Source organism: Salvia miltiorrhiza, chromosome 1 (genome assembly GCF_028751815.1).
Source record: "Salvia miltiorrhiza cultivar Shanhuang (shh) chromosome 1, IMPLAD_Smil_shh, whole genome shotgun sequence".
In the NCBI taxonomy this organism is placed as follows: Eukaryota; Viridiplantae; Streptophyta; class Magnoliopsida; order Lamiales; family Lamiaceae; genus Salvia; species Salvia miltiorrhiza.
Window position 1 is genome coordinate 29,671,186 of NC_080387.1, and position 24,268 is coordinate 29,695,453.

Genomic DNA, 24,268 nt, shown 5'->3' on the forward strand with positions numbered 1-24,268 from the left:
AATTCATTGCAGAGATTGCAATTGAAAGCTCTTATACAGGCATGTGAACTTCTGCAAAAAATTGCACAAAAGTGAAGCATGCATGCCACTCAATCAATTCTTGCAGACATGCCACTCAATGCGGTTCCATGGTTCCCGGTTCTAACCATGGAACCATCGGTTCACGGTTCCAAGGCAGTTTTGGTACGGTTCCAGCCTGGTTTTTGATTCCACGATTTGGTCTCAGTTTCAAACCGGGAACTGGCGGTTTGAGGAAATGGAAATCGTAATCGAACCGGCCGAGCACGATTTTGGTTTCGATTCCAGAACTGTCCCGAACGGTTCGGTTCGGCAGTTCGGTTCCCGGTTCCAATTTTTTTGGGCAAGTCTACGCCTAAACCCGAATCCGGTCCATCCTAATTAAGGGCTAAACAATCCTAAAACGTAAAAAAAATTGCCAGATTTTGTGTTTCTCAAATCAATGGCCAAAATTTATGTTTCCTTCTTTAAAATGGTCACGCGGATATATTGCTTTCTAAATAATACTCCCTTCGTCCACGAAATGAGTACTCATATTCCTTTTTAGTCCGTCCACCAAATGAGTACCGATTTCCTTTTTTGATAAGTGTCCCCACACAATCCACGCACAATAAAAAGTGAGCCCCTTATTCCACTCACACACACTTAATCAATTTCTTAAAATCTGTGCCACCTTTAAATAGATACTCATTTCGTGGACGGAGAGAATAATAATAATAGTAATAATTTGTATTTTATAAAATAATACAAATAATATTAAACATATATAAGTAAGAATCATGAGAATGAGGAAAAAGAATACCTATGAAAAGCCAGGAAATAAGAATCATGGAAAGTTGCACTATTTTCCTTATATTCAAAATTCTTATTACTTTCCCTATCTATTAAAATTTAATCAATCACAGGAATTTAATATTTTGGAATTAGATTACTTTTCTTGGACATAATCTGTGTCAAACAAACAGGCCCTTAGGGTTTTTTGCACTTCCTTTGTATCCTCCGCTCCGCCACCGCTCATCGATATCTTTTTTTTTTTTTGATGAAATTATATTATAAATAATACAAACCACACACACACCACCTAGTAGTTATTGTGGCCGAGAGTACTCGAACCTGTGACCTCTTGGACAACAGGCAACCACCCCAACCACTAGGCCATCCCAATTGGACTCTCATCGATATCTTTGATATGATTATTGCGGCCAACCGGCCTACCTAATTATTGATTACTGGTTTTACTACTCTGCTGTAAATAACACTAACTCAATTTAATTTTATTTCTACTAAACTTTTGATCATTATTTTTGGAAAGAGAACAAAAAAAAGAAAAACCTTCGAAGCTCAAAATGAATTTTAATTTTGAAATGTTAAATAATTAGGGTTTTCTAATATAACTAGCGCAATTTACTAATCGATATTTCTAAATTTTCTATAGATTCATACTATGAGGGTCTTGTTAGATTCATAGCTAATATGTGGAGTTATTTACAAGCAGGGGTGGCGTTCCAATTTTTGACATAATTATAATTTAGTTGAATTTTGACAAAATCAAATTGAATTTATTACAAATCCCCTCTGGAAAAAGAAGTGAACACCACTATTTGTTTTATGAATTGAGCATTACAAAGTCAATAAAACTTAGATTTGAATATGCATGCATACATAAATAAGTTAAAGTTATGACTCTAAACATTCATCATGAAACAAATGACTAAAATGAGAATTCTCAATAAAAAAAAAAAGAGAAAGGCAGTTGGGTAATTCAACATAAATGAGGCTCCATTGAGAAAGCAAATGTTCAGGCTTTTGTGTTGAAGTAGGTAGGTAATGAAGAATCACATCATGAAATGGATGCTCTAAGTTGGGATTTCTTATCTTCTAAGAGCTTCAACTCGCTGCGCCAACCTTCTAACTTGGATAACTTCTCCAGCTGTTCCTGTTTCATGTCTGCCTCCTGAGTTTTTTGCTGCTGAGCTTCAGTCAGACGAATCTAAGAACACAGTAAGTAGACAAGCATCACCACTCATTTCAATGTGTTAGAATAGCAGCATACAGCTACTAGATTATCAAAAACAATTTACCTTCTTTTTTAGTGCTCGAATCTTCTTATCAATATCTTGAACTTGATCTTCTGAATTTGAGTCTGTAGGTGGTGCAACCGCCAAGGCACTTTCGGAAACAGAGAGAGAGCTCATCTTTGATGAAGTCGACTCCACATTTTCTGGCAAATCGTTGGAATTAGCAGACAGATCATCATCTTGGTCTGAATCCTTATCCTTGTTAAGAGCAGCCTGTTACCACAAGTAAGAGATATTTATAAGTTCAAGTAGCATTCTCACCAAATCAACATACACTTTTCCACATAGAAGTGCTTAAACTGAATAGCTTTAATGCTCATTTTATCAGGTCAATCGATCAAGCCTTATATGAGGTATCCAAGTCCAAAAAATAACAACACGTGGCCCAACCTCAAAGAGCATAAAACGTATATCACTGTCACACAAATAAGCAAGAGCTGTCAGGACTCAGCTTAGGAATTAGCTGTAAGAATGACTGACATCCACCCTTGATAACTATCACTCCAAGTAAACACCGACAGTTTAAACAAGCACACTGATACATTTTGGTTTGGTAGAACAATACGTTGAAGAACTGATACCAATGTTCCATGAGACTTTAAGAAAACAAAACTCCACATGTCTTCTTAAATACACCTTTACCCAAATTGATCTATGGTAATGGAGAATGAGCATTCTTTTTAAAGGATGAGGGCATAGGGATATTTTGTTGAGAAATTAGTCCCAAAATGAAACATCAATGAGTCCCACATTACTATCTGCAGTGCATCTTCATATTCAGCATCTTGACTGCAAAGAGTCATCGGATTCAAGCTATGGTTTGGGTAATTCCGATCATAGCAGCTTGCATGCTCCTCATGAGCTTGACAACTAGTAGCACTATCTTTTTTCTCTAAATTAGCAGCTGACAGCATTATGTGATAATTCGAGATTTGGTGAAGTCAAATGCATATTGAAGTTTACATAATTGGTTGGTCATGACATAAATAACTTCAGATTATTAATTTGGTCAAGCAAGTAAAATGTGTTCTTGAATATTGCAAGTGCCATAATCAGAAAATTGCAATAAAAAAGTTCTGGAGGTTGGGTGGAATTCAAATGATCTCTCCATAGACTTATTTATTGCCTAACTCTATGTCATAAGGACTTGAAGTTCAACTGCAGGACAGACTTAAAAAAACAACTCTCAACTAACAATTAGTTTTAGTTTTATCATTACGAGTTCATAAGGGAAACGTCAAGAAAATAACTCATATGATAGGTGCCTATCTATATCTGACTCATTCATTTACTGAAGACTCCCCAAAATAATTTAGATACCTAGTAATAAGATCAATAAGAAATGCTCAGAACATCTTATTCCTTCCCAGTATGATTCATTGTTTTTTGCAACAAACTTGTTTGCAACTGTTGATTAAAAACAAAAGCATTCAGTCCAAGGAGAAATGGAATGATCTACGACAGATCTCATCCCCGCAATAGCATCAAACAAAAACTTTATTCTGAAATTGGCCGCCCAAAATGCAGACAATTATTGCGTATATTTTTCAGATCCTGATTGATTCGTCGCAAACCACCAGCTCCCCAGATATGAAATCAACAGCATATGAGGCAAATCATGATGCTGTGATGAATTTCCAAAGGAGTAATATCTAAATACAACAATCATAATTGGCAGCAGAAAAGGGGAAAAGGGATAAATGTCTAACCATTCAAGAACCACCAGAACCAGTGAAAAACCATATATCATTGCCCAGATCACCAGAGAAGCCTAGAATACACTTTACTATAAACTTCGAGTACTTCCAAGTTAACCTCTTTTTAAATAAATCATCAACCTCGTTAACTAACCTACAGTCTTTTTCAACTGATCCCTAAAATTGGCTGAAAACTATTAACTATCAATCAATCACACATTCAGTCGCCAAACTGTATAACAATTAGTCAATTCATGGAAGACGGGGGCATCTTACTACTTGAAAATCAAACCCTAAAAACACAAAAAAAACAAAAAAAAAACATCTTTGTTCGCTTATTTACCTGCTGACGCTTTTCTTTCTTCCTCTCATTCCTCTTAGCTGATTTCGACTTGGGTTTCGGTTCCGCCACCGGATCATATCCCGGCGGCACCTCTTGCATCGTCGACATCTCCTTCTTCCACTGCCACAGCCGCCACCGTGACAGCCCATTTCAACATTCCTTAATATTAACGAAGAAAAAGGGGAAAAAAACACACACAAACACAGTTCCAAATCCCTAGTGGCGAGCACTTACCATTGAACCTTTGGATTGATATTTAGGAACTTCATCCGGGGGCGTATAACCCGGGCGTATGCGAATAGGCTTGCGTAGGGTTCCGTCGGGGCGGCGCGTGGGCCCCAGAATCCTCTCCCCTTCTTTTAGGGTTTGGTGGTGCAACTCCGCCGCATCCTCAGCTCCTCCACCGTTCATCTCTATCTCAGATGGAAAACGAAAATGGCTTCGCAGTGGCGGCAGTCTCTGCAATTACATTTAACTCGTTTATGAATTTATTTTTTAGAGGGAAAACTTGATTATCATGTTTTTTGTTAACATTTTTTTAAGTATACGTTGTACACATAATTAATGTTATTTTATTTGATGTACACATAATTAATATTATTTTATTTGATAATTCATTAATTTAGAAAGTTTATTAATTCATTACTTTTATTAGATAATTTATAGCCTTATCAATAGCTATAAATATATATCACATAGTAATATCTAATGAATAAATATATTTTTATAAATATATAATATGTAAAATAACCTTAAAATAAAATATTTAGGAACTTCATCCGGGGGGGCGTATAACCCGGGCGTATGCGAATAGGCTTGCGTAGGGTTCCGTCGGGGCGGCGCGTGGGCCCCAGAATCCTCTCCCCTTCTTTTTGGGTTTGGTGGTGCAACTCCGCCGCATCCTCAGCTCCTCCACCGTTCATCTCTATCTCAGATGGAAAACGAAAATGGCTTCGCAGTGGCGGCAGTCTCTGCAATTACATTTAACTCGTTTATGAATTTATTTTTTAGAGGGAAAACTTGATTATCATGTTTTTTGTTAACATTTTTTTAAGTATACGTTGTACACATAATTAATGTTATTTTATTTGATGTACACATAATTAATGTTATTTTATTTGATAATTCATTAATTTAGAAAGTTTATTAATTCATTACTTTTATTAGATAATTTATTGAATAGATATATTTATCTATAAGCCTTATCAATAGCTATAAATATATATCACATAGTAATATCTAATGAATAAATATATTTTTATAAATATATAATGTGTAAAATAACCTTAAAATAAAATATGTAATAAGAGTAAAATAAGCAATTCACAAGTTGTGTCTTAGATGTCTTAGGCTCTTTTTTTATTAGTATAGAATAGATTGCTATTTAGGGCGTGTTTGATAGGTGTTATTAGGTGAGATAAATTATTTGTCTCCCCATTTCTACCTGTTTGATAGGCTTCACCAGTATTCTTCCAAGCCCGCATTAAATCATAAGCCCGCTCCAAAGTTACTTTTCCAGCTAGAAAACTCATCCACTGCTGACCCCAAGATCAATTATGCCTCCTTCAACAGTGACTTAGATTAATTTTTCCGTTTACGATTTTATCCCTCATTCTACTTCAAAATCGATAGCTTCGTCAATTCCCGCTCGCCATTTCTTTGACACAACGACCATGAGTTCTTCAAATGGCTCATCGGCAGACACAAAATTCATCGAAAGTGATATTTTGAAGCAGTAGAAGGTGAGATTTCTGGTGGTAGGTGCGATTAGGGTCTGCAAATTTGATTTTTTTTTTCTTTGAAATCAGATTTGTGAAATTTCGAAATTAGATTTGTGAAATTTCGAAATCCATTTGCATATTTTTTGATTGATTCCTCTGCGAAATCCCTCTAAGGTGCTGCGTGGTGAAATCAAATTCGAAGAGTTTGATTTTAGGGTTTTTTGTTTTCAAGCCCCTTTTTTTATCGACATGTTAATTGGATCCACAAATTTGCTTTTGGGGTTGAAAAAAATTGGTCTGGAAGCTTTCTTTTTCGCCTAGATTATTGCTTGCGATAGGAAGTCCAAAATGACCTGCGTAAATATTGTCAATTATCATGAAATTGTGGTGTAGCTTATCATTTGGTCCAGCGTTTAGATTGAAATGACTTCTCTCTTGTAGTTTTTCTTAATTTTTTTTTAAATTTTGACATCGAGAACAAACTGAATTGCCCTGCCTATTTTTACTTCATGGATTTTTAATCACTTCGATATTTTTTGATTACTTGCAGATCTAGTGTAGTGTTGTTCATCTGGTGCAGGCAGCTTTTCGTTGAGGGAGAGTTTCATCTTTATCGAAATCAAAAAAGGTATTTGCTCTAGATTTATATACAACGTTAGGGTAGGTTGCCTTAGTCTTGAAAAATAGCTCATACTATGAGATTAGTTGTGAATTATAATGGAAGATGGGCTTTGAAATATGATTTTGCTTTGGTTAATATCTGGAATGTTAGCTTTGAATGTTTGGCTATGAAATTGGTATTCCATTGTGATTTGCAGAATATCGTTACCAATTACTTGTTGTCACTTCTGTTTGTGTCCTTGTGAATTAACAAATATCATTTCATTTTTTTTGTTGGTTGATAAGCTATGAGTAATTTGAATCCCATATGGAATTTGTCTGCTCTTTTGAGATTTGGGAAATTACCCAATTTGTGAAATTTGATGGTTGTTTTCTGATTTTGGGTGTTCGAGAAGTGCTAAATATCTGAAATGTCTTCTGCCACTTTAATTATGTGTTATTCGTCTGAAGATTCACATATTGCTTTGGGATAATATTTTTTATTCGCTTGCAGACACATATTTTGCATTTGTTAGTTGAGAATCAAAATGCCAACAGATGATGTTAATGCACTGTGCATATACTTGTTGATGGAAGAACAACTTTTCCATCAACGTTTGATTTTATTACTGGTAGCTTACCATATTATGGTTAGGATGGCATCACGTAAACGAAAAAGAGGTTCCAATAGGGCAGCTTTTGGTATGATTGAACGCATTCCTGATCAAGTTATGCATATGAATAGGCTTGTGGGTGTTAGTGATGTCGATTGTCTAGCGAACTTACGCATGGACCGCAACACATTCGGTCGACTTTGCATTTTATTACGTGATTTAAGGGGGTTATCAGATGGGAGGTTCATTAAGGTGTAAGAACAAGTGGCAATGTTTTTGTCCATTTTAGCACACCACAAAAAAATAGGGTTGTGAGGTTCGATTTTTGGCGGCCCGGTCAAACTGTGTCAAAATTCGTGCACCTCGTCCTAAAGGCAATTCTAAAATTGCACATTGTTTTACTTGTCAAACCTGTCCCCGTTCCAGATGATTGTATGGACAACAGATGGCGATGGTTCAAGGTAACTCATTATTCATTTTTTGGTGTTTAAATGTACTTTAGGTCATAGTTTAGGCTGTGAATATTCTGAAAAAGTACTTATATTACATATTCAACTAATTTATTCTGTCCATCTTCATCTAAATTGCTGAAAATTCTGAAATTTCACTATGTAGGGTTGTTTGGGTGCTCTTGATGGCACATATATAAACGTACTGGTGAGCAATGCTGACAAGCCTAGGTACCTAACACGGAAAGGCCAGATATCTACTAACACTCGCTGTTTGTGATCAAAATATGAAGTTCGTCTACGCGTTGCCTGGTTGGGAGGGTTCAGCGACGGATTCAAGAATATTACGTGATGCCCTCATACGGGTGAATGGGTTAAGGGTGCCTAAAGGTACTTCTCTTGATTATCAAATGAAATTTCTGTACTTTAGCAATGAATTTTACTTGAAGCCTGACGGTGTAAAGTTTAATGAAACAGGAAACTATTATCTATGCGACAACGGGTACGCCAATAGCGAGGGATTTCTTACTCCGTACAAGAGCATACGCTACCATCTAAAGGAATGGGGACCGAACACAGCCCGACCGCAAAATGCAATGGAATTATTCAACCTACGCCATTCGAAGGCACGAAACGTTATTGAACATGCTTTCGGAATTATGAAAATGCGTTGGGGTATCTTGAGAAGCAAGACCTTTTATCCCGTGAAGACCCAAAACCGACTAATCATGTCGTGCTTCATTTTGAATAATTTCATCTGAGCGGAAATGGCCGACGATCCTATCAAGCAAGAATTTGATAATGCAACTACGAACGAGCAGGAGGATGCTGAGATTGAGGGTGAATTCATCGATGGAATAGAGTCTTCACCCGTATGGAATGCGGAGCGAGATGCAATTGCCCAAGCCATGTGGCTCAATTATTTAAACAACATTTGAATTGCTTCACATTTGTAGATTTTCTAGTGAAACTTGGCTCGTTTTGTCTGCACACATTTGCTAGGGACTAAAGATTGCCTAACTGACCTTACTTTTAGTTGCAATTTCTTGCTTGGATTATGGTGGTGAATGTTTATAAAGCTTGTTTTATTGCGAGCATGTGGTTAACTTGTTGTTTTATTTTTTATTATGGTATGTCTATGTCGACTGTCTTGGATTAAGGATTTGTCTAGGATTGTGATTGTTCGAATGTTGATATGCTTGGGATGTGTTATGTTTGGTTTTTATTATTTATGCTTATTTGTTTGATTTGGTTGCTGATTATGGATTTCTTACTTCCAGAGGGGTATCTAATATGTTGTCTATACTTGATGATAGATTTTACTTGATGATTGGTTTCATCAAGTAAAATCTGTTGAAATTTTACTTGATGATTGGTTTCATCAAGTAAAATCTGTTGTCTTCCAGAGGGGTATCTAATATGTTGTCTATACTTGATGCTTATTTGTCTAGGATTGGTTTCTTACTTGATGTGGGATTATGCTTTCATTTTGTAATGGTTTAAAATCTGTTGAAATTTTAGATTCATGGAAGGGAAAATAGCACCTTCTTGCAGTTGCCGACGTGGAATGTTGCTAATGTGTGCCGGCCCGAAGGCTCAACACCCGGGGAGATGGTATTATACATGTCCTACAAGGAGAGGTCACGTAGGAGGTTTCATTTGGTACAACGAGTACCATCATTCGTGGCCAGAAAATATCACCCAATACCAGCTTATATTCAGCGCCTAATTACCAGCCACTACACTCGGAGCACGCATCAACATCCGGAGTTGTAGATTCCCCACAGCCGAGCTCTAACACGCACGCTCGATTTACCCCCAGAGATGAAGTCCAAATCCCTCTCTTTTTTTGTTGGTTATCACGGTAGTGTGTGGGATTGTAATTGGGAAGTTGCTCTAGGCCTATCTTTGAACTTAGCTTGAAGTCAGCTACTGAAATTTATATGTTTTGACTACTTCATTCCATTTTCCATAGCCCTTTTTGTTAAGATGTTGGTGATGTTTAGGGATTATTATATATGTTATGTGGGCGTAGAATGATCTAGGTTCTATGTTCTATGAAAACTCTGTTATGTTGGTGATTATAATATATGTTCTAACTTATGTTTTCATCGGAAATTGCCCATTTTTATTGAGTTATATTTCTCAGCTGAATCATTTCAGCAATGAGTGGCGCCTCCCGTCTGTATTTCAATGACTAGAGCATGCCTTCATAATAGCGTTTTAAGATAATGCATTACTAGATTTATAATAGTCAAAAGATGATTTACAATATTCCCCCCATAGATTTAAATAGCCTTACAAGGGCAGGGGGAATGACAAAACAAAATGCCTTCATAATAGCCTTACATAGACTTCGAAACACCAAAGTTAACATAACTATAAACACCAACAAGCAAGCACTTAGGAAATGTTAAATAAGGCTTCAACTGCCTAGGGCCAAGGAGCCCAGGACGAAGCACAAGAAGCCTCCACAACAGCGTGAGATGCAGCATCACCAGAGTCTTCGCCTTTTCCATCGCGACCGAGATCCACCGACTCCCGAGCAACAACATTTCCCTCTGGGACAGCATTTCCCTCTAGGAATTGCAGCCTTTTTCTCGATTGAAGGCCACTTACTAGTGCCTTCGATTTTGCCATCGAAAGACAATCGCCTCTGCGATCCGCAGACCGGGGGCGCAATGAATGGGGGAGAGGTCACCTCTCCTTCTGAGTATGGAGAATCGAGTGGAATGGTTGCGCTCGGTTCAAACTTGGCAGTTGGTGAATCGCTGATGATGATTACATTGCGGCTACGTGATGGCTCCGCTTTCACAGTGTCTGGGTCGAAAAGCAAGCTTAGATTGCGCCATTCAGGTTCACCCTTCCAGAAATAAGCTTCGGCGAACTCATCGTCCTTAAAATAGAACAAAATCAGCAGATGTATAATAGAATCATAGCAGAGGTCTTAACACCAATATAGAAATTTTATTTGCTTACCTTGATGATTTTTTCCCAAACCACTTCCGATGCAATAACCATGTTCTTGTCGACGTCCCAATGTGTCCCATTCTGCTTGGATATGCGCTTGAAGGTCTTGTGGCGACCTTCGAGAAAAGCGAGTCTTTCTTCAATATCGGCGAGCCCAATGCTGGTGTCAAAGGCACGGTTGAAAGCATCCAACACGCACAACTTCGCGTGAAACGATTTATGCGGCGGGACGGGACTGCACTCGTCCTTCTTCGCGAGCAAAGCCTCCAGCAGAAATGAGTCATGCTTGGCAGTCCATTGTTCGTCGTAGATATACAACGATTGCGCATCAATTTTAGTTAAGGACATCTTGTGGATATTACATGCAAGAAGAAAATGGAGAAAGACTATCTGCATGAATGAGGAGTTGGGAGGTTTTATATTCATAAATGATGGAGATCAAACGCATAGCTGAAGAATTAAAATGTGATTTGATATACATCCACCCATTAAAGGAATATAGAAGGATTTGTGTGGTGGATTTTACTTATTGCACCCAAAATTTAATGATTATACTCTGCACCAATTGGTATATTAAACCTCCGTGCACAAGTTATATTTTAACACTTGCATGCAATTCTTATATAATGTGTTTCAAATTCTTTAAAATTTATCTACTTTGTACTACTTTATATTTGTGCTTACAGAATGTTGCCTTTTTTGCAAATTTATCATCTTAAATTACCCATTTTTGTACTTATTAAATGCTTACAAAATCATATATTTTAGCGTCACAAAATCTTTCCTCATTTTTGCTTATTCGAGAATCACCTCTCCTTTGTAGTAGTTGGATAACATTTAATTAATTGAAATGATTCATTTTTTGCAGTGAGCTTTGAATAGATCATAACTTGTCTTGTTCTGTAAAATTGGTTGCGTAAGAGGATTAAAAATTAGAAGAAACATGTCATCTCAACTCAATTTTAAACTTTATTCAACCACCAACAGCCCACAATTAATGTTATTAAGCAACCTTCATTTTTTTACACATTTTGGTCAAAGCTAAAACAGAGAATTACACCATTATATATGCTCATCCTTAGCAAAAAATTAGCTACTTCAAGCAAGAATGAAACAATTTGGTGAGCCTTCACAAGATTGGTTTCTTACTTGATCAGGCGTCTTGTTGAGCGCGAAGAGGAATGTAAGCCAGTGCATCCTGCCGATTCGCCACATGCATGTATATGTACGATGGAAGCCTTGAACAAAGAAGTCGGTGCCGACGTCACATACCATGACGTATGCGATCCGGTGAAACCCCGGCAGCCCGGAAATTGAATTTCGAAGACGACGCAGAGTCTAGCGTCGGGCCCTCGGCAGGCAACACTTCTCACTTTCTCGATTGAACTCCATCACATCCTTTTGTTTTATTGTCGCCCAAAATTCTGCTTGAACGAATTAGGCCACAACTAGGTTGGAATGTTACTTGTTTTTTGGTGGTTTTATGATGAAGTAGGAAGTAGTTGGCCTAGAAAACTCCCCCCCCATGCCACTACTTGTTTGAAATTAGTCTAAAAAATTAGCTCATGTGTTGTCTTTTGCAACTTGGCAGTTGTATTGAATGGTTAAGATGGAGTTCACTTTATTATGAAATATGAACTATGATGCATTAATATTAACAAGTGATTCACAGTCCAAGCGCACACAAATATCTGGAAAACTCTGTAAATAGACCATTTCAAACAACATGAATTATAATGCAGTATGGAATTTCAACCAAAGCTAAAGACACATACAAAAAACCAGCAAAATGGAGAACATATTTATATATAGGCATCACTTAGAACGTTTTTACTATCTACACAAAATATTTGGCAGGGTATTCGATACTAATTATCCCACATTTGCTGCATCTTACTATTGACATTTTCCATGCTTCAAAAAACTTACTAGAGCATCTCTGTGCTTCACAATATCACACCAAAATAGCTTAAACAAAACTAACAAGTCTAGAGTTTCTTATTCATGAGTATACGCAAGACAAATTGTGGCTTTGCATCCTCAGGAAGTCCCATAAACAATTCAAGCCCTTGCGTGTCACCTGCCAAGATTTCGTGTGCGTCAAATTTGTCGTTCATGGTCAAAGTAGGCATGTTGCTCAATTGCTCAAAGACTTCTTTTCTAGCATGCCCCAAGTCTTGTTTATACCCTATACGCGATGATAACTTGTCCATTCTCTCATGGGACTCCTTGCTCATGTCGCCTATGATATTGCAAAGTCGGTCAAAGGCATCATCAGCTTTACGTTTTTTACTCGAGACTTTTGCAGCAACTCCCACTTTCTCAGGCTGACACACACTGTCATCGCCTTAATCATTCTCTGCCACGGTATCAAAATGGGGATGGTAATCGCCCTGCATTCCATCGTTATCAAAGGCATCCACGTGCTGCATATCGTTAACTGCATCCGCAACGTCTTCCGCTGCCAAACCAGTTGCACGGTCATTTCTGAATATCTCCTTCCAGTCTTCCAAATAGGGCCAACTCTTAGTACGCATGTTGCGTGCGTTGGGGTCGCCCTACACGAATGGAGACAGCAAGGGAATCAACACAATAAGCAATACAAAATACACTGTGAAAAATCTGCCAAAATCTTCTAAAATTCAGATTACCTGCATAATTTCAGCCCATTGGATGGAATCACAATCTATCATGTACTTCCCATCGACGTTAAAACCAACCCCGGTCTTTCCCAAGATGAACAACAGAGAATTATAGTTCTTTTTCCATGTTGAGATTTTCAAGTGGATATGTGGTATGCCTTTGAGATCCGTCCCTGGAAACATGTTCTCTACCGACTCTTCTAACTTTGCAAGATATCCAGCTCGGAAGCCGTTATCCGACCTCCAACCCTGCACTACAAGTTCTTTCAAAGCAGCAAGTAGCGCCTCATCTTCTCTCATTGACCAACTACGTCGTGTCTTATCGGGTTTGTTGGACTTACAATGTGCCATTTCATCACTCGCAGAGTCTGATGGTGCATAAATAAACCAAAGAATCATCACATAACCATGGATATGAAATCAAATGTAAATGGCCAAAATAGCATCAGAATAGCCTGACTTCATGCCTCGCAACAAACACTTGCTATCTACAAACAAAATTTACACCTGGCTAAAGCCAAAGTGGTTCTAATTCACTAATATCCCGATTGTTATGAACATAAATTCGAAGTTACCACAACATATTATGGTCATATATGATTTAATGAATCAAAAATCTGAAAACAAAAATCATGAAATCAAAATCGATTCGCTTACATTGGAACGAGGAATCAATGGAAGCGGCGAATCAATGGAACAAAGAAAATGCAGATGGAAACGAAAATCAATGAACAATAACGAAAATACTCACTTTTTTGGAAGGTACTCATAGTGTTTCAATTTCTGTTGCGTCGAAGGGTTCAAGGACGCAAGGAGGTCTGAAAAATTCAGACCATTACAAATCTGCAATAGGTAAGGAGCGAGCGAAAATGAATCAAAGAAGAAGACACACTAGTGTCATAAACTTTTGGGGGGCTCCTTCGCGAATTGGCACCTTAATTTCTGAAAATGGTGGTATTTTCATCTTCATTTCCCCCCAATTGTGTGAAGGGCTCAGCGGACATTTTCTGTCTTAAGTGGAGGGTACTATGGTCATTTCAACAGACATACTATCATTTTCATTATGGCATCAAACATCTGTACAGATTATATGCATTAAACTCATAGATTAATAGAATGTCTCAAACATCCAAAACAAGTTATACATAGATTAGTTATTAGCTATCAAACAAAAGATATATAATTAAACTCACAAAATATAATTAATACATTCATTTCTATATCACGATATCAAACACGCCCTTAAGATCTAAATAATATTAGATCCATCATGTTGTAAAAATAAATTATGAGTATTTTGTAAATATTGGGTATGAATCAGATTTAAAGTATACATGATGTCTTTAAAAAAGAAAAATACACAATCTTTGTTGACAGACGAAATAGTATTAGACACACAATCTTTGTGAGCGGAGGAAGATTCATGAAGAGTTGGGTTTAGAGTTCAAACTTCGTCATTTACCTTTCTTAAATTTAAAATATATATACATACATATATATATATAATCTAAAAATAAAATAGTTACTAAATGGCAGATTCAACATATGAAAAATTAATAATTAAAAGAATAAATGTAAGGAAGTTGAATTAAATACACAAAAATAAGTGAATTAGTGAAAAAGCATATTTATTACTTCATCCGTCCACTAATTCATGACCTATGGGAGGAAATATGAGTTTTAAGAAAAAAATATATTTTTTATTAGTTGAGTGGAGAGAGGGACTCACAAAATGTATTGTTTATTACTCCCTCCGTCCGCCAAAAGTGGGACACTTTAGTCGGGCACGAGATTTAATAAAATTGGTGATGATTTTGATGTAGTGGAGAAATGGTCCCATCACTTTATGAGATATGTGGTTGAGATTGAATTTGAAGTGGGTATTTTTGTAAATAAAGAGTGTTTGTAAGGTTAAAAGATTTAAGTGAATTGTGGTACCATTTCTTTAAAAGAAAAGTGGTACACTTTTTGCGGACGCCCGATATAGTAATTGTGCCCCGCTTTTGACGGACGAAGGGAGTAGTTGAGTAGAGAAAAAATATACTCCCTCCGTCCCATGAATCTTGAGTCAATTCTTTTCGGCACGAGAATTAAGAAAATGGTATTTAGTGTTTTAAGTGTGATATTTGAAAAAGTGAAAATGTGAATAAAGAGAATTTTTTTGTCATATAAGGAAATGACTCAAAATTCATGGGACGGCCGAAAAAGAAAAGTGATTCAAGATTCGTGGAACGGAGGGGGGTTTTATTTATTACTAAGACCCACCAATTAAAAAATGTATAAATAATTACTAAAAATAGATATGACATAAATTGATGGACGAACCAAAAAGAAAAGTAGGACATGAATTAATGGACGGAGGGAATATAATATGGTAAAGCATAAAATCTTTGTAAATACTACTCCTATATTGTGTTTTGTGATCTACAATCTACTACATTCTCTAAACCACAAAAAATGACCGATAATTAGTTGCATACTTAAATAATAATTTTTTCATATGTGCCAAATGATATTTATTTTTTCTTCCAAATTAACACGTAACCACACAAGTAATTAGATCAAAAGATTTGTTCATATAATCACTTGTTGTGAAACGTTTATGATGAAACAAGAATCAACGAATGAAAGGAAAACGATAAGAACATAAGATTTATGTGCTTTGATTATGAGATCTACATTCACATGAGATTTTTGAAATTTTTCAATATATTTTGTTTGAGAGTTACATTTTACATGGTGAGTCCAAAATGAATGAGGAATCCCCTAAACTAATAATAAAACTTCTATTTATAAGCATCAAAGGAAATTTGGCCCATTTGACCCTAAAGCCTATTAATTCACGTAGTTGGGCCTAAGTCTTTATTACATTAGTCTTTGTCTTGGAATGAATTGTCAGCGCTGGTGTTCGACACAGCCGAAATGTCAGGGTTAAGACAAAATTGAGATGCCAAGGCGAGAATCGGGTTAAGCTGCTAAGATAATTTCAGATTGATAAAGTCAGATCTGTCAAGTCAGCGCTGCACCAAATATTCAAAACAACAGTAATAATGGCACTAATAATAATAATCGGGAGAAATATTCTAGCCCTGTTATTGCACAGCGCTGGTGCATATTTTAGTCCTCATCAACTACTCTCCGCTGGTCTGGTTGAACTATGTCCTCTTCGTGTTCAATCGACGAAGTTATGGCTAGAGCTAGCGCTGTGTTGTTATTCCAAATTGGCAACAAACAAGATTTCTCAGCCCTACAACTCATTTAAGACGAAAAGTTTTTAGTCTGTAACATAACAAATGCAAAATACTTCCACCTTGCAACCATGTAACTCGTCAGAGATAAAAAAAAAATGTCAACTTTGCAAAACAATAAAGACGGAATATTCCAGCACTGCAAATTGTCAACACGTAAGAATTTTCAGCGTTGCCAATAAACAAAGATAAGAATTTTTCCTTGATTTTAGAGTCGTGGTCGCAGACTTGATTTCCCTTTTGATTCTTGAATATTGTAAAAAATGATCAACTTTCATTTCTTTGAGTGCATTAGAAGGCCAGTGCTTGAGAATATCTCATTTTAAATATCTTGCAAAGATGAACAATATAAATATTTTGTGTTGGCGAATAAGAAGACCATCGCAAGAAGATACTGAAATAATATGTAATCTTGCAAGGCTGAGAGACATAATACTTTGATAACATGAGAAGGCCCGTCATAAATATTTGTCAAGTCTGAACGATATACTATATTATTGGGTGCGTGAGAAGACAACACATAATTGTCACTGTTGGGTGATTTAGAGAGTTGCACACTGAGAAGCGGCTTAAGATAACCGTCACTAAGAAGCGAATGTTCAGGAAGAAGTGGCTTAGAAGTCGTCGCTTAGAAGAGATTCCGCGCTGAAAGCGGCTTAGATATCCTTAATAAGGCTGAGACCTGTGCTGAAACAGGTTTGCATCCGCAGAGCGGCTTAGACCTCTGTCGAAGCAGGTTTGCATCTGCAGAGCGGCTTAGACCCTACCGAAGCAGGTTTTTGCACAAGGCGGCTTAGACGTCTGCCGAAGCAAGTTTAATTATTTCTTCAAGTCGGCACTGTAAACCATCCCTGCTCTGAATTTTTTTCAAATGAATGCAAATAGGGGTATATACCCTACTTTCCCTCCTGGTAACATGTGCATGATCTGAATAAACATGTTATGTGTATGTGTGTGGTTGGTGTTAATACTTGTGATGGTTGTAGCAGAGCTGGCATAGCTATGATCACAATATAAGATAATTCAAATTGTGTTTCAAATCCCAGCACATATGCAGAAGGTGTACAACTTCGCATACTAGTAAATTCATACTTTAAATCTAAACACATATGCAGAAGGTGTGCAACTTCCAAGACAACATTATAATTTCATAAATCCCATCAAAGATCATAATTTTGCCCAAGTGATAAAGTATAACATATCCCAATCATGTTATTTCCATTGATATAGTTCAGCGAAGTACCTGAATTACCACTTATTAGCAGGGATGTCCAATTCGAACTGGGCCCGGCGGTTTTGGCCTGGACCGTTGACCACAAGCCTGAATCGGAACCAGAACCGGCAGAAGAGACGGGCCAGTTACGGGCCTAATTTTTTAGAACCGTGAACCGACGGTTAATCGTCGGGCCGGAAACCGCCGATTAATCGTCCAAAATTGGCGATTTTTCGATTTTTTAGTTCTTTTTTATTTTTTCTACATTCAATTTTTACATTAGTTATTTATTTGTATATGTAAATTATAATTTTTTTACTTTAAATTTAATAAAAATGCGAATTTTATTACATTTTGGGTGTTAATATGTTATAACTTTATTTCTTTTATAGTTTTTTCAACAATTTTGATACATGTAATGTATTAAATAATGTAATTTAATAAGAAAAAATATACACAATACGTAAAAAAATAAAAAAATCGTCGGTTCGACCCTTGAACCGCTGGTTTTCGGCTTGACCCGAAACCGCTGGTTCAGGGTTGAAAACCGACCCACCTGGAAGAAGACATGGGCCGGTTACGGTTCACCATTCCGGTGAACCGAAACCACTGATTCAGGCCCAGAACCAGCGATTTTCGGCCCGTGGACACCCGTACTTATTAGTGGGTTACCCTTTTCATATTAAGTTTTTTACCATATCTATTCTAATCTTTCCTCAAGTTTACTTACCTTGTGCTACAAGAACTCTTAAGCACAAATATTAGTAAAAATATGAGAGCTCTTTAAGACAGGGCTGTAAACCCATTAATAGAAAAGGCATAGACCTTACTTTCACCGACAAGAGAACTCATTTCTCAACATATTATTTGGTCAGGAAGTCATACTCGAGAGCAAGAAAATCATTTTATCAAATAGCAAATTTTGATTAAGCCCCCCAACAAACATATGCAACTAAGGCTGTATTTGAAAACTTAGTTGAGATAAGCCCATTTACACAAACTCAATAAAACGTAACTTGGATTGGGCTAGCTACATTATGTAGATTGTGCATTTGGCAGAACCTCTACAAAAGTGTGTAAATTGAAATCTAGTGTTTGATATCCACAAGACCACAACTAATATCAATTTAAAAGCATGAAATGACCAAAATATCCAGTGTTTACAGAGTTATTTTTTCCTCAAAAACGTGTTCAAGAATTAGCGACGTGTCACACTGCAAATCTCACAAGAACTTGCAGTGTTCCCTTCTCTGTCTTAAATCTCACCATTGAAGAATTCCACCACAAATCTCACAAGAACTTGCAGTGTTCCCTTCTCTGGCTTAAATCTCACCATTGATGAATTCCACCATAAATCTTGCAAGAACTTGCAGTGTTAACTTCTCTGGCCCAAATCTCGCCATTGATGAATTCAACTCCTTTTGTCGACACAGCTCTCTTCCCCAAATCTCGCCATCGATGCTCCTCATTCGGCGAAGCGTCGCCCTTCTCTCTCACATTCTCTTCTCTCCACTCCATCTCTCTCTATCTCTACTGAACATTCACAGAAATTGAACCCTAGCTCTTCCTCTAAAACTGCCGACACAACCACCGCCGTCTCTGGAAGACCGGCGAGTGCCGCTGCCTTACTCCACCTCCTCTCATTCTCTTCCTCTGAACCCCTCTCTCAATTTCAGTGAACCACCAAATCGGGTCCTAGCCCCCCGTTCTCTTCGATTCCGACCTTCCTCACCTAAGATCAACATCCGCCCTTTTTGTACCATAATCGCCGCTGGCGAAAGAGCTAGTAAAGTTTCAAGCGAATGTTAACCACCTTAGGTTGAAAAGGAGTTACCTTGTCAGGTGATGATACATATGCAGAGGACATGCCGAGAGCATCTTCAAGCACATAAGTACTTAGAGGAAGAGGAACCAGCTTGAAGAGCTCAACCATGACTAATGCTCAAGTGACTTCAATTTGATTTGAGGGGCAAATTTGTGATAAAATTTTAAACCAGATCTATTGTGCTCTCATGCTTCCCTAACCGAGGGTCTCCCTCAATTACAGATCGAGGATGAAACAGTGTTTTAGGCCTGGGCCGGTCATCTAACTCGGGCTTCTCATGGTCCGTTGCTTGGGATATCAAACACAAATATAACACCAGTTAATGAGCTAATATAGCTTTAACTAGGCTATCAAACTGGCCCTAAGTTTCCCACGTTCTTACCACCACTTATAGTCCATTCCAACATCAAAAGAAGGGGAATCGAAACAGGTACAAAAAATAAGTTATTAGCACATCCAATCAATAGATCACTCAAATAAATTAGGAATCACTCAACAAAACTCGTTAGCCTAAAAACACAAACACACTGTGAATATTCATCTTACCCATAGGTTATAACTAATTCACCGAACATGAAAACAATTGAAATAGTGTGTAGGATTGTCCCTGTTAACTTGTTCAAACCTGGTTCGCATCCTCGCCAACCTCATGAGAAGCCTCTTTTACAGCGGTGAGCCCGTCAGCGCTCAAATCCTCTAGTCTAATCTCGATTTTCCCCGCATCAACAGACAGCGCTGAATGCTATATGAAATTAATTTTTGCAGCGCATAATCTGCAAAAGCAATTGCACCACATATATTCCCCAAGCAGTTTGTAAGGGACAAGCCAGAATATTCACCTCCACACATTATAGTAACTAATTCATCAATTCACCGAGATCACTGCTTCAATACTAAGATCAACATTAGAGAGTGTAATCGTGGTCAACTTGTTCGCTAATTTCTTAACACACCGCAAGTGCACAGGTGCAATTGCGTATAATAGCAAGCAAGGTCATATTCTACAGAGATTGATTATGATTAATTACTACCCTAAAATGTCTTTCCGTAACTGAAAAACAAATAAAGATTGGTTTGGTTTAAGCAATGGAAAATAAATAAACTGGAAAGAAAATAAATCAAGCCGACAGAGATGCATTGTTAAATGTATTGTTAATATTCACTTTCATCAACTACAAAAAAGAAAAAGACATCACTTCTACATACAGGTAACAGGTACAAATGTAGAGAAATTCCATGGTTTGTTAGTGTCATTATACTACACAACAATACTACAAAAAGGAGCTCGTAACACCTGACTGACTAGCAATTGTCTCAGAAAACCTGAATCCCATAAACAATATCGATACAATACACTCATAGAAATAAGTGAATTTCTGCAATGGATCAATGCTTCACTTTTGGCCTATACACTTTGACAAAATAATATTGAATATGCTTATCATTATAAGTCTACATGAACATCCAAATCAGTTTGTTCTCTCTTAGTACTGCAGCCATTGTTCATCATCATTCACATAGCAACTATTCCGTCTTACCTTCTTCAGCCTCTTCTTGATCAGAAGTTTCGTCATCCTTGCTGTCTTGCTTCACTAAACTGATACTGCCTTTAGGTGTTTCTTTACATAACGATTCTGTTTCTTCTTCGTCTGTGTCTCCTTCGTTATTGTCCATGTATGCATACCTGACACAGTTATGAAAAGATGATGCAAAATTGAAGGAGAGTAAGCTGGAGAAAGCCTAACAAAGATTGTGCTCGATATCTTTTTGTACATATTCATGAATTGGACAGTATTCCATTACAGGATTCACCTAAAGGGAATGGTGTTCATTCAGCTAAAATTGTAACAAATACCTTTGGCAACTCTGCGATGGAGCCCAAAGATAGCAGATTACACAGAGCAAGGCAAATGCAAGAATATCCCAGAAAGCTGTGACAATCCAAGCATTCTGCCACCTTTCATTGAAGGGATCTGTTGCTTTGAAATAAATCTGCAGGAATCAGATAGCTCATACGTGACAAAGTGTTCTTATATAATACAATGTCTTTAAAACATAACTAATCACAGAGCATCATCTATGATATTTTCCACCTTCTGAAAAATCTTCTACACAGGCTGTACAGATACTGGGAGTAAGCTGGTTGTATAAGTTATGTCTCACAAAGAAATACTCAGAGTTTCAGAGATGAGTTCAACTAAGTTCACAGCATCCAATGGTTAAACTGTGTTTTAACATTATTTAAGGGGTGTCCATTCTCAAACTCATTTATTTTGCATTCCCACAGAGAAAAAAAAAGGATGGCAAGAGCCAAAGGTGAAGGCATGTACCTCATATCCTATCCACACGACTGAAGCAATAACAGTAACTGCTAGAGCGTTCGAGAATTTTCTGTATATCTCCAATTTAATAGAACTTCTTTTAGCCTGACAAAGGAGAACAGAGCCATAGTCAGCACATGGTATAAGCTAACAGGCATGGATAAAACTCAAGGAAAAGGCACAACTCAATCACAGAGTGGGAGTAACAAAAAAGTTCAATCAATAGGGATGTATACCTGTAGTTGCTCTAATGTTTTTGAAAGAGAAGTGAAAATCCACGAAATCAAAAATGCATCCAAAAATGCAACTGGAAGGACAAAAAACACTCTAACTCGTCCTGCTATGTCATTTATGCTTCCCACATACTCTGCAACGTTAAGCATTTCTGATGCCAAGAAGTAGGTGAGTCCAACTAGAAGCACCTTTGTTGTTAGACCGCCAAGGGTTGGACGCACAACACCATAGCCCATAGCAACAGAAAGAATAAGAATGCGTGAAATAGTTCTCCTTATTGCTCCAATTGTCACAACCCAGGTTGTGATTCCAGCCGGCCTCGTTCCAGAGCTATTGAAGTATGCATAGTCAAAATACCAGAATGTCATCTCCAACAACCCAAGAGCAATAACAGAAGTGATGCAGTGTTGCAGCAGTAAAACGTCGTTCCAATGTCTAACATACTGGAAAACCCAGATGCCACAAAGTATCACATAAGCAAGAGACATAAATACATAGAACTTCATCAGAGGGGCCATCCTACCAGGTAAAAAGCCGGTAGGGTTTCTCCACACTGTCCTTCCTGTTACCCTCAGTCCTTTAAGCTTTGGATCACACGTTATGAAGAATAAGTTGTACATTCCGGTGCTCTTTATGTTGACTTCTTTGTTCTTTTTCATATGTGCGGATAACATGTTTCCTCTAAAATACACACTGATAACAACCGGCCAGTTCCTATCAGCTGCTGACGGTGTTCTTATTACTTCTCCTTGTTTGCACCCTTCCAATTTGGCAAGATCCGGGGTACAACAGATCGATCTCTGCCCACCATAAGGAGATCCGCCAATATTATCGCGATCAGCTGCCTCAAAAATAACAACCTGAACCAACCCACCATTGTAGGCCAGAGCTGGGCGATGCTCAGCAGCTTCTTTACTCCTCCAGAAAGTTATGTTCTCGAATCTAAGTTTATATTCAAATTTCAATTAGAACAGAGTAACATTGCGTGTATCAGTATCACCACAAAGATCTGGTTAGAATTAGAAGATAACTGAAGCATTAGCAATTCCTCCACCTAAAAATTGAATGAGTTTAAAAGGAAAAGACCTAAATTAAGCGAATCAAAGATGCAGACGTATTGATATACACTTGGCAAGTTTGCTAAACGAATGAACTATCACTCATGCATATACGATCAACATAAGCACACATGACATACGATTGAAACAAAATCAAGCCATTCTCCTACCGATTGTAGCTCAGCAACATAACTCAATTCTCACACACATTGCCCCAATGCATCACGTATAAACAGTACCAATGATAAAGATACAACAACTCCAATTTTCGTTTTCGTTCTTCAACACTACAACGTCATAGATTGAATGCCGACAAATGGCATAGATCTGATTGGGGATTCGAGTAAAGATTACCGGATGTAAGAGCGGGCGTGCTGGGCGGCGGAGGCGGCGATGCCTTCGCTGCCGCCGGAGAGGAGATAAGCGGTGCCGACTTCTCGGAATGGATCTCGGTGGTAGATGTGAATCGAGGCTTCAGTGAATCCAACGGCTGATATTAGTACAAAGAATACGAAAGATTTGAGAATGGCGGCGCAGCATTGATCCGAAGGGCTGCTGGCGAGGCCCATGGGGGAGAGATACAGGGGAGGAATACCCGGGGATTGTAGAGAGAGAAAGAGGGGAGATGGGGAGAGATCGGCGGGGAGAATTTGGTGGCTAGGTGGAGTGGTGATGCAGCAAGTAAGACTTCAGTATCAGTGTAGGCGTGCGTGCCACGCGCATGCTACGCACGTGAGGATCTTCGTTCGGTTTGGACAGGAAGGTTTTGTGAAAGATATGGAAGACCTAATGCTAATGTTTTTTTGAAGTGAACCTAATGTTAATGTTGATTTTCTCCTTAAAAAAATGTTAATTTTGAAGTTTATTAAAACGATATTATAGTTTTTTTTTTAAATAAAAAAAATTGAGTAATGAAAAAGGGTAGATTTGAATTCAATGAAAAACAGTAGATTTAAACTCTAAACCTAACTATTTACATAATGAAATTCCGTCTCTTGAAAAGCGGTGAGATTTATAAGACCATATCTATAATTTAAAATAGATGTCTAAACAATTGTAGAAATTTTATAATTATAATTTGTGCTAGGTTTTGCTTAATACGCATCGACTACAGATTTAGACATGTGGCATCGATCGCAATGTAATATTGTAACCAAAATAAAAAATTTGTTAGTTTTGGTTCGATTCTCTTTATCTGTTTAGACAATAATATGTTACAATTATTTTTATTTTTTTT

The 24,268-nt window shown here is 37.5% G+C and overlaps 4 protein-coding genes and 1 long non-coding RNA gene across 5 annotated transcripts; 1 reads left to right on the forward strand and 4 right to left on the reverse strand.

The window, feature by feature from the left end:
• Window positions 1-1,594: 1,594 nt before the first annotated feature.
• LOC131018898 (partner of Y14 and mago-like) lies at window positions 1,595-4,682 on the reverse strand. The gene is made up of 4 exons (XM_057947592.1): window positions 4,371-4,682; window positions 4,137-4,256; window positions 2,100-2,309; window positions 1,595-2,008 (listed from the first exon to the last, which is right to left on the reverse strand). The coding sequence occupies exons 1-4, from the start codon at window positions 4,545-4,547 to the stop codon at window positions 1,859-1,861; spliced, it is 657 nt and encodes a 218-aa protein (XP_057803575.1). The 5' UTR covers window positions 4,548-4,682; the 3' UTR covers window positions 1,595-1,858.
• A 2,189-nt stretch (window positions 4,683-6,871) lies between these two features.
• On the forward strand, window positions 6,872-8,563 carry LOC131018907 (uncharacterized). Its single transcript, XR_009100103.1, has 3 exons — window positions 6,872-7,532; window positions 7,687-7,910; window positions 7,998-8,563. It is a non-coding gene; the product is annotated as an uncharacterized LOC131018907 (long non-coding RNA).
• Window positions 8,564-9,766: 1,203 nt separating this feature from the next.
• LOC131018887 (uncharacterized) lies at window positions 9,767-11,922 on the reverse strand. Its single transcript, XM_057947583.1, has 3 exons — window positions 11,640-11,922; window positions 10,500-10,880; window positions 9,767-10,416 (listed from the first exon to the last, which is right to left on the reverse strand). The coding sequence occupies exons 1-3, from the start codon at window positions 11,763-11,765 to the stop codon at window positions 10,015-10,017; spliced, it is 909 nt and encodes a 302-aa protein (XP_057803566.1). The 5' UTR covers window positions 11,766-11,922; the 3' UTR covers window positions 9,767-10,014.
• Window positions 11,923-12,314: 392 nt separating this feature from the next.
• Window positions 12,315-14,052, reverse strand: LOC131018911 (uncharacterized). Its single transcript, XM_057947602.1, has 3 exons — window positions 13,884-14,052; window positions 13,142-13,500; window positions 12,315-13,048 (listed from the first exon to the last, which is right to left on the reverse strand). The coding sequence occupies exons 1-3, from the start codon at window positions 13,900-13,902 to the stop codon at window positions 12,839-12,841; spliced, it is 588 nt and encodes a 195-aa protein (XP_057803585.1). The 5' UTR covers window positions 13,903-14,052; the 3' UTR covers window positions 12,315-12,838.
• Window positions 14,053-20,591: 6,539 nt separating this feature from the next.
• LOC131018918 (uncharacterized) lies at window positions 20,592-23,770 on the reverse strand. Its single transcript, XM_057947608.1, has 5 exons — window positions 23,386-23,770; window positions 21,976-22,915; window positions 21,749-21,844; window positions 21,274-21,410; window positions 20,592-21,102 (listed from the first exon to the last, which is right to left on the reverse strand). Exons 1-5 carry the CDS (start codon window positions 23,598-23,600, stop codon window positions 20,943-20,945), a joined length of 1,548 nt encoding a protein of 515 aa, XP_057803591.1. The 5' UTR covers window positions 23,601-23,770; the 3' UTR covers window positions 20,592-20,942.
• Between the last annotated feature and the right edge of the window lie 498 nt (window positions 23,771-24,268).